We start from the raw sequence: 13,249 nt of genomic DNA, 5'->3' as shown, positions 1-13,249 counted from the left end.
TTCCTCCACAACGATTAAAGCGACGCTTTCTAGCCTCACGGGCATCGTCGATCCTTTTGCACTCCAGAAAGATCACATAGTGCGCGCGAACATGAGATGTCCGGTCCGGCGTTTGGCTTTTCCGTCGGGGACTTTGTAACGGCTATAGAGGCGACGACCACTATCATCAAGGCTCTGAAGCAGACTGGAGGTGCCTCCTCACGTTACATACAGGTCTTGCAACGCCTTCAGTCGCTGAGGCGGATTCTCGACGAGCTCGAAAGCTTTCAGCCTTCCGACAGTGATTCAGCTTATGTCAATGCCATTCGGGGAGCGGCGCGAGCCGCAAAGTTCCCACTCGATGACTTCCTGGCAAAAATGGAGAAGTATGAGCCCGCCTTGAATCCGACAAATCGTGCCAGCATCAGTCGACGTGCTCCTAGGTCGGTGAAATGGGCATTATGGGTAGAGGAAGAGGTCGAGAAGCTGCAGATTGCACTGGATGCACAATGCTCGAGCCTGAGTTTGCTGATGCAGCTGCGTCAATGCAAGGTCGGCGACGTCCGCGAGTCTCGACGCAGAGCCGAGCACGAAGGAGTGGAGACGTTGCTCAAGCAACAGGTCAAGTCCTCCCTCAGCAACAGTGATGCGATCGAGGATATACGACGTGAGACTACTCGAGGCATGGGCGACATTCTCACTGCTACAGCTTCGGTGCAAGCCTCCACCGATACGAACGCTGCCATCTTGACAGACGTCAAACGCATTGCGATATCATTGGTCGATCAAGCAAATGAGCACGACTCTAGGGCTCAGCAGCACGCTCGCAGCATCACGCAAGCCATGATGGACAATACTGCTCAATTACTGAAGCTGCAACTGAACCTATCTGCAATGCCACAAACGACAACCGACTCATCGATCCACTTGGTGGACGCGCTGGACCGTCCGCAGAAACTACCATACGAGTTCTTCCAAACTTTCGAGGTACTGCCTAACACTTCAAGTAAACGTCGTGGACTGACATATTCCTTGCGTAGATGATTCACGCGCACCTTTCGACGAAGTTCAGGTATGTTCCAGGTGGTGCACAGGTCAATACTGGCCTTTACCAGCTCGTTCTAGAAGGCAGGTCTCCACGGGTCGTGGACGCTGACAACTGGTCTACCACCGTTTTTCCGGGATCTCGCGTCACTATGTTCGTCGTACTCTCTTCCCTTCGCATGCCTCCAAATCGATGCCCTCGACCGTCTTGCAATCGTGTAGTATCCTTGCAAGATTCATGGAAGTCTAGGTTGCAATGGTAAGCCAAAGAGCCGAGTGCTGAATGGCAAAGCGCGCCTTGTCCTCTAAACATCAACATTCATAGTTTGCGCTTCCGAGCAGGCTACCCTTCAAAATGAACATGACCTTCGATGTTTTGAGCAGAGAGCTAACGTAATTGGTCAGTCCCAAGTGCCGCTTACTATATCATCCAGCCAGCGTTCAGCGCTTGCTAAATTTGGGCAGCGGCAGAAGCACCATTCAACAAGTGCAGAAGAAGCACGACACAGACCAGTACGGCCGGAGAATTGATCCAGCTGACGTCTCAGTGATTGCCAGTATCTCGAATCCTACCCTATCACAATTCAGTAGGACGTCAAAGGCATCGACGGCAATGTCTGCGAAGAGGACTACGGCTACAGAGAACGAGTTGTCCCTGCCCAGGAAGGGCAGGAAGCTTCTGAGCGACGCGCACCCGGCTTCCGAAGAGACCTTCCTGCCACTGACACGACAGAACTTGCAAGCATGGGAGTCCTTCGATGGCCACGACGCCGTCGACGTTATTGGCCAGCTTGATGCGATGTTCGGGACTGGAAAGGATCCTGTAAGTCCGGTCCCCTTCCTTGAATGGTATATCAGGAGGCCATCTGAAGATAGTCGGCGAAGACATGCAGATCGGAAGCAACCGTCAAGTGATCGTGAGCGGCTCTCTCTAGCAAGGGATGACTCATGCAACTCAACATCATGCGCTAATAGATCTTGTCAATGTCTGCTCTGGTTGATGGAAGGTGTCATGTCGGGGTACAACGCACGCGCTGACTTTTTGATCTGCTGGCATGAGGGTCAGCCAGAATCATACTTTGGATTAGCCTTCTGCTCCGCCAGCTATTTCATCTCCAATGCCATAATCGAATCTGGCTAACGATGTGCTTTATAGACTCTCCCGGTTATCGACTGGAGTAGCAGCCCCTCCGGTATGATGGCATGGCTCAATTCAAGCGCCTTACCGGCTTCTGGAAACTCTTTCCCTGAGATTGAAGATGTCGAAAAGGATCAGAATACTGTTCCCGACAACGAAGTGAATGATCTGGAAGTACTCCGACGCGTTTGTATACCATGGTCAACGCCAGCAGCGTGCCACTATCTCGACGCTTCCGAATACCAGGGCATGACTGGGCCAGCTGTCTTACATCTCCGGCGGATCTTGGATCTGTTCCCAAGACTGTCCTCTGTGCTTGCCCGTCGACTGGCCCAGAACAACCATACTCAAGCGCAGACACTGGCGAAAGTCAGGGCAGCGGCAGATGGACAGCGAGGCATGTGTATTGGAAGCCCTGAAAGGCCGAAGAAGCGCACAGAAGCTGCTATTGGAAATGTATCCTCTGGCTCGGTTGAGGAGGACGACCATTCAATCGCAGACTTCATCAAATTGCTTGAGGCAAAGAAAGAACTTTCGGACTCAAGGACGGATAATGCTTCCGCCGCCAGCAGTACGCGCCGCACAACTGCCGCGCTGGATCGCTTTCACCGTATGAAGGACTCTTACGCCGCTCTCAGTGACTCTGTGAGCCCCTTACGGATGTTGCAACGCTCATCCGATCGAAGTTCTGCTGGCGAGACGCCGAGTGAGCGGCTTGCCAATATGAATGAGGTGCATCATCGACAGAATTCTGACGAGAGACACTATGGTCGTAGTCCGAAGTCGAGCACTTCCGCTATTTCGAAAGCTTTGGACATGACGAGTCGTCGTCTCTTCGGAACTGGATACCAATCACCCGTAAATTTTATGCGCGGTCGAGCAGACGACGACAATGAGCGCGGAGAACAGGACAGTGACGCGTCTAACAACGAGTACAACAACGAGGATGACTCATCGCAGAAATTAAAAATCACCGGCAAGACCAAGCACATGAAGAGGCCCCACCGTGGGAGGCGTCTGTACGATGATACATTCGTGACGGTATCGGGAAAGCGCGCGCACTCTGCAATGTCGAGTCGCAACAGCTCCATGCGAGGAGACAATCACTTCGACACAGACTACCAACGAACTAAAGCCAGACGAGAATCAGCTGGCTCGGGGGCTTCGTACCATATCGAGCGCGAGGATTATCAATTTACGAGTCCGATGCGAGCGACAGGACCAGAAGCCTTCAAGTCCTCGCCACAATTCAGTTCGCGGACGGCAGCAGTTTCGACCAGGCGTTGTGAGCTTTGCGACCGAGACGTGGGTATTAAGCGGCAGCGCGACTTTCAGTATGTTTTCTGTCTCTCTCTGTTGTCAATAATTGCATCTAATGCCTTGCAGACGACATATTCTTCGTGACACAAAGCCCTACATCTGTTTAGAGAACGACTGTGCAGAAGCCCACAAATGCTTTGCCTCGACCAAATCCCTTCGCACGCATTACTCTACTGTGCACGTCAGCCATGCCAGGTGGAGCCATGGCATACAAGGCTGCTGCGAATTTTGCAACGAGTATTTCCTCCGCGATACTGCATGGTTGCTGCACGTTGCACGCCATATGGAGCAAGTGGCGTTTCTGACAATGACGAATCCCCGGAAAGATTGGGTCTTCTACAGCGATGGATCTGACAGCTCGGAGAGCATGACTGACCTCGAACGACGCAAGCAGCTGCAGCCCCATCGATGTCTGTACTGCGCAGCGAGCTTTTCCACCAAGCATGAGGCTGGAAGACATCGAAATGCCGTCCACACACGAAGAGTGTCGTGGTCATGCGCACATTTAGCTAGCCACGAAGATGCTTTCAAAGGTCCCGATTTTGAGCAGCAGAAGCAGTGTTGCTACTGTGGGTCCTTCTTCAGGCTGGACGGACCAACACGTCTAAACCACCTGCACACGGTGCACCGAACTCAACAATGCAATAAAACCTTCTACAGGCGTCATGAATTCCGGCAGCATCTGATCAAATCGCACGCCGCTAGCGCGGATCCTTTCGACAATTCCTGTGTCAGCCTGCTGGTAGACAGATGTCGTCAGCGAACTGGAGACGCAGAAGGCAGTGAAAGCTCGTGGGACTCTCATGGTAGCGAGTGGAAGTTACCATCGACTCATTCTCCGAGCGATGTAGGTTGGGGAAGGCCGTGGTGAAGCTGAAGGATCATAGGTGCCCATGGGTGGACTCCGATTCGACCTTTTCCCATCCTACTCGTCTTAAAGTTCATCTTCGGTCGTAGACAGGAGGCCGGAAGCGATAGACGTGCTCGGTCGTCGCGTGCAGCCAAAAGTTCATACAAATGGGCATCCTCCGAAACCACGAAATGCGCCACAGATGCCACACTCCACAACGCAGGTCCGCCAAATGTGGTCAGACAGGGCACATCAAGACAGACAAGCTACCGTGCCCGCTGCTCATTAGTGGCTCGATGAGTGCAGCCGCTGGTGCACACGAACCAGCCGATAGCTATAGGGCCAAGCATTCGCACAGTGCCGCGTCCACGGCACCCTATGGTCGAGAGGCGACAGAAGCAGACAACCGGCTACTCTGGAAGCGGGTCCGCCCGGCAGAAGATCCAATTTAACGATGCATTATGCATCTAGGCACAGACAACTGGGAAACGAGTGATTCGGAAAGGGGTTTGACATCCTGTCTGACCCCGTTGGCACCTTCCCGACCTCAACACAGAAGTCGTCGTACACTGTCAAACACGCAGACACCGTCTGAGGCGATCCTTTGCTGATTCCCGGGCTTCGTCTGCATCCGAGCTGCCATCATCGAAGAGGTCGTCCTTGGCGACAGCCAAGACGTGGGCAGAAGCTGTAGCAGATGGATCTAAACCTGTCGGGCCTCCCACAGCACGGAAGCCGTCAAATCAGCGCATTAATGTCAACCAGCCATCCTGAGTCACGCTTTCTCGGTCGCGAAAGTCCACCACATGCAACGGAACGGATTTCTCTGCGGCAGAGGCATGCCCTCGTCTGGCATGATCGCTGGGGCGTCTTGACGGAGCCACAGGACCCGCAGCGTGAGCTTGAACGCGTTGCGTTGCACGCTTCACGACATGTCAGATCTTCAGAGGGTCGTCGAATCTGTCCTACGCTGGCAACGGACAACGCGATGGCTGCATAGCCTCAAGAATTCTGGAACAAGAGTGTGCACAGCTCCCAACTCAAAATGATGGCCTCGACCAAGATGGCATTCGATATCCTTGGAAAGATGAGCTGCTGATAACGCCAGGTGTGTAATGATGTTGAACAGACTCCAGGAGGTCGGACAACCTCTGACAACCGGGGACTTTAGTTGGCGCTGATTGATCAAAATCGGACGACAACATTAGCATTCTCACACGCGTGGTTGACAAGCAGTGCGGCGCGCACTGGAGGCCGCTTGATACTGTGCAAGACCGAACGACGAAAAGTTCTGAAAGTATAGCTCTCGCCGGTCGACAGCAAGCATTAAACAAGACCGGTTGACATTCGTTATCATATTACAGAACTTCTGAAGGCTTCAGAAATGTCAACTATGAGCTGAAATTCTTTGAAGCTGTACATACCACAACCTACGCGCACCAAGTGTCGAGAGAATCTTTTCAGTGTGTGTTATTCGATTAGCGCCTAGACATAATCTTGCTCATGAGCAAAGGTGGCTCACTCGTCAGACCCAAGCACTAGAGGATCTGTCACTGGATGCCAGTCCAGCAGCCTTGCCCGAACACTGTCCACCAGCTTGGAGCCAGGTCTCGTTGGCTCTCCCCTCACAACAGCGCAGCAACGCCCAACAATCCAACACCCAAACCCCAGCCTAGAGAAGTCTTCCCAAGCATGGTCTGTGCAGCGTCTCCAGATGCCGCACTGCTTGCAGAGGCAGCCGCACTGGACGTTGCAGAGGCTGCGCTCTCTGATGCAGAAGATACGGCGGAGGACGCGGATCCAGATGCGGATGACGCGGAAGACGCCGCACCGGAGGTAGAGGTCGCTGTGGCGGAGGACTCGGTCCCAGAGGTGGCGGTGCCGTTGGGGGACTGGCCTGGGGCGCAAGTTGCCGCTGATGGCTGGAGTTGAGGCGTCAGTAGCGTTGCGTGGGAATGTAATGCAACTGGTAGCTTATAGGGTACAGTGTTAGGTGAGTACGTACCAAGTTGGTAACACCAACAGGCGAGCAGATGTTCTTCGCGTATGTCAACGCCGCGTCCTGGTCATTCTTATCGCAGGCACCGCTGACACAGCAGGCGATGCCGCTGATGAAGCCGGAGGATTCACAGATGCCTGCAAGATGCACGGGTTCGTTAGCTGTGGTGTTGCTATTGTCTCGGCCAGGCACGAGGCTCTTCTCCAGATGTTCAGATCACATTGGCTGTCGTAGGAGCCAATGCTTTGCACCTTCACTCAGCGCTGCTGAGGTGGTCGCGGCCGGCTCTGCGACTTGCGTCCGCCGCCCTGATATGCCATCCGTCCATTCCTGAAATTTTCGAGGGCCTTTTGGAAGCAGCTTCTGAGGGCAGATTGCCGCGTATTGGGAGGAAGGAAACGTACACTTAGGATCCAAATTGCAGCTCGCGGGTAAGCTGTTCGTAACACAGCCGATGGCACCTATGGTTGTGAATGTCAGTACAGGTCTTGGGTGCGTCGTAAGAATATCATGCGATGCGGACTGTGCGCGAACAATGACGAGCATTGCGCAGTGCCCTGTGCGCCGCGCGAGCCTGCACGAACCCGTAGAGACACCATTTGTAGAGCTTCCTCGAGCTCATGCTCGATAACGTATTTCTGCTTTTTGAATACTGCATGTAACTCTTGCTCTTTCTCCTCCCGTTCGGAAGAACGATCTGAACCACAAAGATGTTCTCACGACTCAGGCATGGGCAGGACAATTACTAACATGATGGGATACCAGCTAGACTCTGGCTAGCACCGAAACTGGCGAGCGCCAGCACGGCGACAGTTGAGGCAATCTTGTACATCGTGGTTCGGAGTGGTGGGGTCGTACGCGGTTGGGGACGTGTTTACGTGTGCAGGTGTTCACGTTCGTTAATCTCGAGGTTGTGGACGCGAGGAAGCAGTATGTACACAGATGACAACGGAGCTGTTCGTTGACGATCAAGTGGCAGTTACAAACAGAACGGAAGGAACAAACTGCAAGATATCAGCCGCATGGTCTGGCAGCCACGATCGGCTCCTTCTATTATAATTTAGCATGTTTCTTGACGACCCAAGATTCTGCCGAAAAAGCAGGGCTCGGTCTTTCTGCAGCTGGCAGCAGCGCTCGGGTAGGTAGAGACGCAAGCCACAGAAGATCAAACGGGAGCATTCGACGCCTGGACCGCACCCAGTGGGGTGGTCCAGCGAATTGTGATGTGCTCTGACAGAGCCGCTAGTTGCCCGCATGACAGGGCTGCTGTCTGCATGAAAGCTTGTGCCCTGGGGAGCCAGTGGTACCCCTCCGTCGGGCTCGATACGAGGGTCACCCAGAAGGATTCTGCACCACGTCGGAATCGCTTATAGACGTCAACGCTCTCGAAGATGAATGTGGACAGATGTATGCGTCGTCGCTTGCTCTTTGCAGTTTGTGTCAGACCTTATCGCAGAAGTGCCAGTGTAACGTGCTGCTGCTTTGGGGGAGGCAATCAACGATTTAGAGGTCGTGCAAGGTTGAGGTCCTGTCAGATCCAGACCTTTACGCAATAGCACCAAAGTTAGAAACACAGGCGTGGGCATGAGTTCTATGCGTCGCAACTCATCTACAGTACAATGCGCTTACCGTTCTATTGCGAACGAATCCTAAAAGGACCGGACAACGCTTCTCCTAGGGAGGTGGGGTGCACAAGTCTTGAGTATGGAAAGAGCATCTGGCGGGAAGAGTTTGAATAACATGTTCGAGAAGGTGCGTCCAGCACATATGCTGCTGGTTATCAGGCACCTCTAGATACCTCCTTAGGTATACATACAGATCATTCCTCACAAATTTCCTCTCTCCATCTGCTCCCTCTCAATCGCCTCGAACAAGCTCTTGAAGTTGCCCGCCCCAAAGCCCTCAAAATTATTCCTATATATAATCTCCACGAACACCGTCGGCCGATCCATCAAATGCTTCGTGAACAGCTGCAGCAGATACCCGCCTTCATCGAAATCGATCAGAATGCCCAGTTCTTGCAGACGAGCAAAGTCTTCGTCCAGTTTCAGACCGGACTTGGCCAGCCTTTCCTTCATATTCGTATAATATGTTGACGGAACGGAGATGAACTCGACACCTCGCTCCATCATATTATGTACAGTTTCGATGATGTCTTTCGTGCGGAGCGCAATGTGTTGCACGCCAGCGCCGCCATAGAAGTCGACGTATTCTTCTATCTGGGATTTCTTCTTCCCAACGGCAGGCTCATTGATGGGCATCTTGATCTTCTCGTCTGCCGATGCCATGACGACGGATTTCAGCGCTGAGAAGTCGGTGCAAATGTCTTTGTCGTCGACGGACCAGAAGCGGTGGAAGCCAAGCGTCTTTTCGTAGTAGTCGCAAGCTGCCTCCATTGAGTCCCAGTCTTGATTTCCAACAACGTGATCGATGTGTGACAGATTTATTGAGGGCAAGTATTTGGCTGATGGGTCAACGGCCGTGACTTTTCGATATCCTGGAAGGAACAGGTCTGTCGGATATGACGAACGCTCAATAAGGGTGTGCGTGGTGTCGCCGTATGTTCGGATGCATGCCGTCGTTACTGACCCATTGTCATCCGAAGAGACCTTGGGTGGTGACACGATAGAAGCACCTCGCTTAACGGCGGCTTTGTACACTGCTGCAGCATCGTCCACGCGGAAAGCGACATCATGCACTGCATCTCCATGTGCCTCCAGATGATCGTGAACTTTTCGCAGCTCTGCTCTTTCGGCATCGCTGAGCGGAAGTCTGGTATTCGGCGCATGTATAGGCGAAGTCAGGACGAAGCACACGTTCCCGTTCTTGACAACGTGCGATGCGAGATGCCGAGAGCCAGTCTCTAGTCCTCGATATGCTACTCTTGAGAAGCCCATACGGGATGTGTAAAAGGCCGCCGCTTGCTTGGCGTTTCCGACATACCAATGTACATGATCATAGCCCTCATATGAGCCCAGCGACTGCGGTGTCACATCATGTAGCCGCGTAGGGCCGAGTTCTGGTGATATTGCGATTGGTGCCATTGTTGCTGCAGAATGTCGTTAGAGTGTGGCAGCGATAGTCCAGATGATCAAACAGCAATCCTGGCTGCTGTTATTGAGCGTGTCATCATGTACTTATGTCGCATGATTATCTTGAGACGTTGCCGCTGTGAGATTCCAATATCCGGCTCTGACCAGCCTGTCCTTGGATAGGGCAGGCAACAAAGACTTGCGGGGACCCGCATCCTCGAGGAATGATCCAATCAACTCCCGATCCGGATAAAGAGCCGCCAATATCCATTGCCATCCGGCCGCTCACGGTACTCGACTGTCCTCTCCACCAAATAACATCGGTATCAAGAAGCGGCTCATATGAGCCGGTACATGCACGGCATCCCGATGATAAAGTGATTGTAAGGCCTGTGGGATTTTCCGATCTTCCAACCGCATAGTGAGAAGTCGGTCAGTTCCACGTAACACTAAAGACTTGAATTCGACACTGCTGGCCTCAAGCAGCAATGGCCAGCGCCACGTATCTCAGCCGGAACGACAACGCGGTGCTGGGCGCACTGTTTGATCCGGAGTCATCCTTATCAAACAGCACACCAGTGGCAGATACATTGCCAAGCAACTTCAGCTCAACCGAACTGCAAGACATACTGGAAACAGAGCGAAGAGCGCTCCTGCCACTGAACGTAGAGCGACCGTCGGAAGACACTATCGCGACTTCGATCTCGGATCTCGACACTATTATCGAGCAGTGGCCAGAGTATGCCTCGGCATGGAACAATCGTGCGCAAACGCGCCGGATGCTGTTTGAAATTCAGACATTACACCAAGAGATCGAAGCCCTGCGCCTGATTATGGGCGATCTGTCTCAGGCCATTGCTCTTGCAACTCCTCAGAATCCTTCATCGCCTGTGCCGGCTGCACATGCCAAAGTCCTGGCATCGGCGCACACCCATCGCGGGTATTTGTTGTACGCTGCGTCCAAGTCTGAGGACCTAGCTACGGCCATGACTTCTTCGATACAGAGTCTGGAAGGACTGGACTCAGAGCAACTGGAAGAGAGAGCCAGCCACGACTTCTCTCTGGGTGGGCGCTATGGCAACGATATGGCCAGACAGCTAGCAGTCAGGACGAATCCATATGCAAAGCTTTGCGGCAGCATCGTCAAGGAGGCTATGCAGAAGGAGGTGATGGACTACAACATGCAGATCCATGGTATGAAGCCGGCGTTGTAGCTATGAGGGTCGATGGCAGTGGTCACAGGTCAATGTACATTATGTCGAGGCTGGTATATTCCATAGAAAGTCCAACGAGCCCATGTCCATACCAGTGATGCCCTGATCAATATCTGTGCCGAAAGGCGCAAATGACGCGTCGAATGGTTGGGCCAGCCAATCGTCCATGTCTGTAGGAAAGCCGTTCTGTAATTCCGAGTCGTCGAAGTGTATAATCCTGTTATTCTGATAGGCCCCATTGGCAGTCGCTTGAGGCTGCGGCTGATGTTGCTGCTGCTGCACTGGCGGTGGAGTGGGAGCCGGTACATCGGCAATTGATGGCCTTCGTCCAGTATCCGCTGGTGTGGCAGCAATGTTACTGTGGACTTGAAAGTTGTGACGGAATTTTCGAACGTGGCGCTCAAGTAGCATGCCATAGCGCGACGACAGATGTATGTCGTCGCATATGTTCGTTTTGAGCGCATAAATGCACTTGTCCAGCACCTCTAATGATATCTGAAGCTCAGACCTGCGAGTGCCGAGGCTGATCGCCTTGAGTAAGAACACCGAAGCCGAAGTTATGGAGACGAACACGCGGACTGGACAGAATCTCAAGACGTCGCCTTCTGCAAGATCGACGGCGATCTGCAGCACGTTTCGGCACGATTCGACTACTTCCTGTATGAACACATAGTCGTGGTGGTTGTCCTTCATGAGGAAGTCGTAGTCGAGAGCCGTGACAGGCATCTTTGTTTTGGCTCGCTCGACCACCGCCTGAATGGCCAGCGAATTTGTGTACATTCTCACAAAAGCGTAGTCGAGAAACACCATTAGTTTTGACGAATGATGCAGCGTCCGTGGCTGAAACTCATCGTAGTGATTATGCCACTGAGCGAGCAGTGGTCGGAAGTGTTCCAGTATTGTACTATATCGACCGACACCTATGAGATTTTTGGTCGATGACTTGCTTGGGAAGCACATATCAGTCGTCGCTTTCCTCAGCTTCGTGATTTCGATCCACAGATCTATGAGTCGATGCCAATCCTGCGAGATGGGATCCTGCCATGTAGCAGCAGGATAGCTGAGCGTTGATGTGATCTCTCGGGGGAGAGGACTGCTGCATCCCAGTCTGAGCGATAGTTGTGACACGTACAAGAACAGCAAGCGTCTCATTTGGACCCTAGCTTCGGGTGAGATTTCGTAAGCATCCTCATCTGGGCACTCTTCGAATACACACAGTTCGTGAGCGAGGGTAGTAGCTAGGCCAAGCAGCGTCCAACTCATCTTGTCAGACCGCTTAGCAGGCTCAAAGACTTCTTCCCGCCATTTGATCTTGTCAGAGGATCCATGCGCAGGTGATTGGTCGACGTCGGTAGTCGCATCGATTGCAAGACTTGCATCCCACCCTTCGTTCTCTGGAGGAAAATGCAGCGCCCGTGGAAACCACTCGGTGAGCAGGAGTAAAGCTTTGATACTACCGATCGAGCGTGTGGAGGCTGGAAACTTGTCCTGCCCAAATAGCAGCCTCTGGATGAGCGACTGGCATGTATTCCACAGCCGCTTATGCAGAAACTCTGCTCGTGATGCTCCGCTCATCCCAGATAGGATGTGATATCGCGTGGAAATTGTAAGGACAGTACTCGAGAGAAGTGGCTCCTCGAGGATGAATTGTGCGCCTCTCGATGAATCCACTGAGAGAGCTGACGCCAATGGCGACAGTGGAAGGATGTTGCGAAAGAAGAGCTCGACATAGGTTGTGGCCTCTTGAGCGGAGAGCCAGCCATATCTGACGAAACGGTGTTTCCGCCAAAGATCCAGTAGCCTTGATGTGGACGGGACCAGAGTGGATGGAGTTATTGGTAGTCCGCGGATGGAGGACACGGTTGCAGGAGAATCGTCCCCATTCAGATCTGGCGCTGAACGCGAGTTGCGACCTTCATCAGCTTCCTGCTGCTCCACAGCCTTGAACAGGAGGCCAAGAGCATCGTGAGAAGTGGCAACGACTGTGCGCACAACATCAGACTCGTAGCCTGAGCCGCCTGTCTCCCTGCGAGCAGCTTGATTTTGCCGTGGGTCCGACCGTGGCGGTGCGAGGTCCTCGGGCTGGACTGGTGAAGATGCACTGGTCGTTGAGACCGAGTGCTTGCCGTTGATGTGGCCCAAAGAACCACTATACTTTCGCTTCTTCGTTGACCGTTCAGCGGTAAAGACACACTCGCGCCTTTCGCGCAAGCACTTCACGCAGGATGCCGAGTCCGGCGAAATCTCACATTTCGCTTTGGTCTGTCGACATCGTATGCAGGCCATGTACGATCTCTTGTACTGCCGTTGTGTGTTGGCAGGACGGTTGCCCACTTGGGGCGGAGCCTGAAATCCCGGACCGGAATTGGCTGACATTGTGATAGATAAGAACGCCCGTCGTTGCCTGCCAGGCGCGTCCTCGTTTTGATGCCTCAAGACTGTCATCTAGGGTTGGTCAGGGTCATCATGTTGGCGCCGCTAGTGTACATTGTCACTTTGCACCGGCGTGTGATGGCGCGACTGGTATACGGAGAAAGCTGGGGCAGTCGCTGGAGAAGAACGGAACGGTTAAGGTCGGCAAATACAGAAAGCCTGAGATTAACTCCGTACTTGCCCAGATGACAGTGCGCTAGTCCCGTTTCACGATAGCGTACCTTTGGCTTGCTCAGGTGC

The 13,249-nt window shown here is 53.1% G+C and overlaps 4 protein-coding genes across 4 annotated transcripts; 2 read left to right on the top strand and 2 right to left on the bottom strand.

The window, feature by feature from the left end:
- Positions 1 to 96: 96 nt before the first annotated feature.
- AB675_752 (uncharacterized protein) lies at positions 97 to 6,263 on the top strand (the record flags this gene model as incomplete). Its single annotated transcript, XM_018147905.1, has 5 exons — positions 97 to 966; positions 1,020 to 1,177; positions 1,429 to 1,846; positions 2,180 to 3,495; positions 5,966 to 6,263. 5 exons carry the CDS (start codon positions 97 to 99, stop codon positions 6,261 to 6,263), a joined length of 3,060 nt encoding a protein of 1,019 aa, XP_018005880.1.
- A 1,893-nt stretch (positions 6,264 to 8,156) lies between these two features.
- Positions 8,157 to 9,374, bottom strand: AB675_751 (4-hydroxyphenylpyruvate dioxygenase; the record flags this gene model as incomplete). The annotated part of the gene is made up of 1 exon (XM_018147894.1): positions 8,157 to 9,374. The coding sequence occupies one exon, from the start codon at positions 9,372 to 9,374 to the stop codon at positions 8,157 to 8,159; it is 1,218 nt and encodes a 405-aa protein (XP_018005974.1).
- A 476-nt stretch (positions 9,375 to 9,850) lies between these two features.
- AB675_750 (uncharacterized protein) lies at positions 9,851 to 10,576 on the top strand (the record flags this gene model as incomplete). The annotated part of the gene is made up of 1 exon (XM_018147883.1): positions 9,851 to 10,576. The coding sequence occupies one exon, from the start codon at positions 9,851 to 9,853 to the stop codon at positions 10,574 to 10,576; it is 726 nt and encodes a 241-aa protein (XP_018005694.1).
- Positions 10,577 to 10,615: 39 nt separating this feature from the next.
- AB675_749 (Transcriptional activator ARO80) lies at positions 10,616 to 12,952 on the bottom strand (the record flags this gene model as incomplete). The annotated part of the gene is made up of 1 exon (XM_018147871.1): positions 10,616 to 12,952. One exon carries the CDS (start codon positions 12,950 to 12,952, stop codon positions 10,616 to 10,618), a length of 2,337 nt encoding a protein of 778 aa, XP_018005624.1.
- Positions 12,953 to 13,249: the final 297 nt, after the last annotated feature.

Source organism: Cyphellophora attinorum (assembly GCF_001299255.1).
Source record: "Cyphellophora attinorum strain CBS 131958 chromosome Unknown Contig1, whole genome shotgun sequence".
NCBI classification, from domain to species: domain Eukaryota; kingdom Fungi; phylum Ascomycota; class Eurotiomycetes; order Chaetothyriales; family Cyphellophoraceae; genus Cyphellophora; species Cyphellophora attinorum.
Note: the sequence above shows the minus strand (reverse complement) of the source record. Positions and strands in the feature narration are given on the sequence as shown.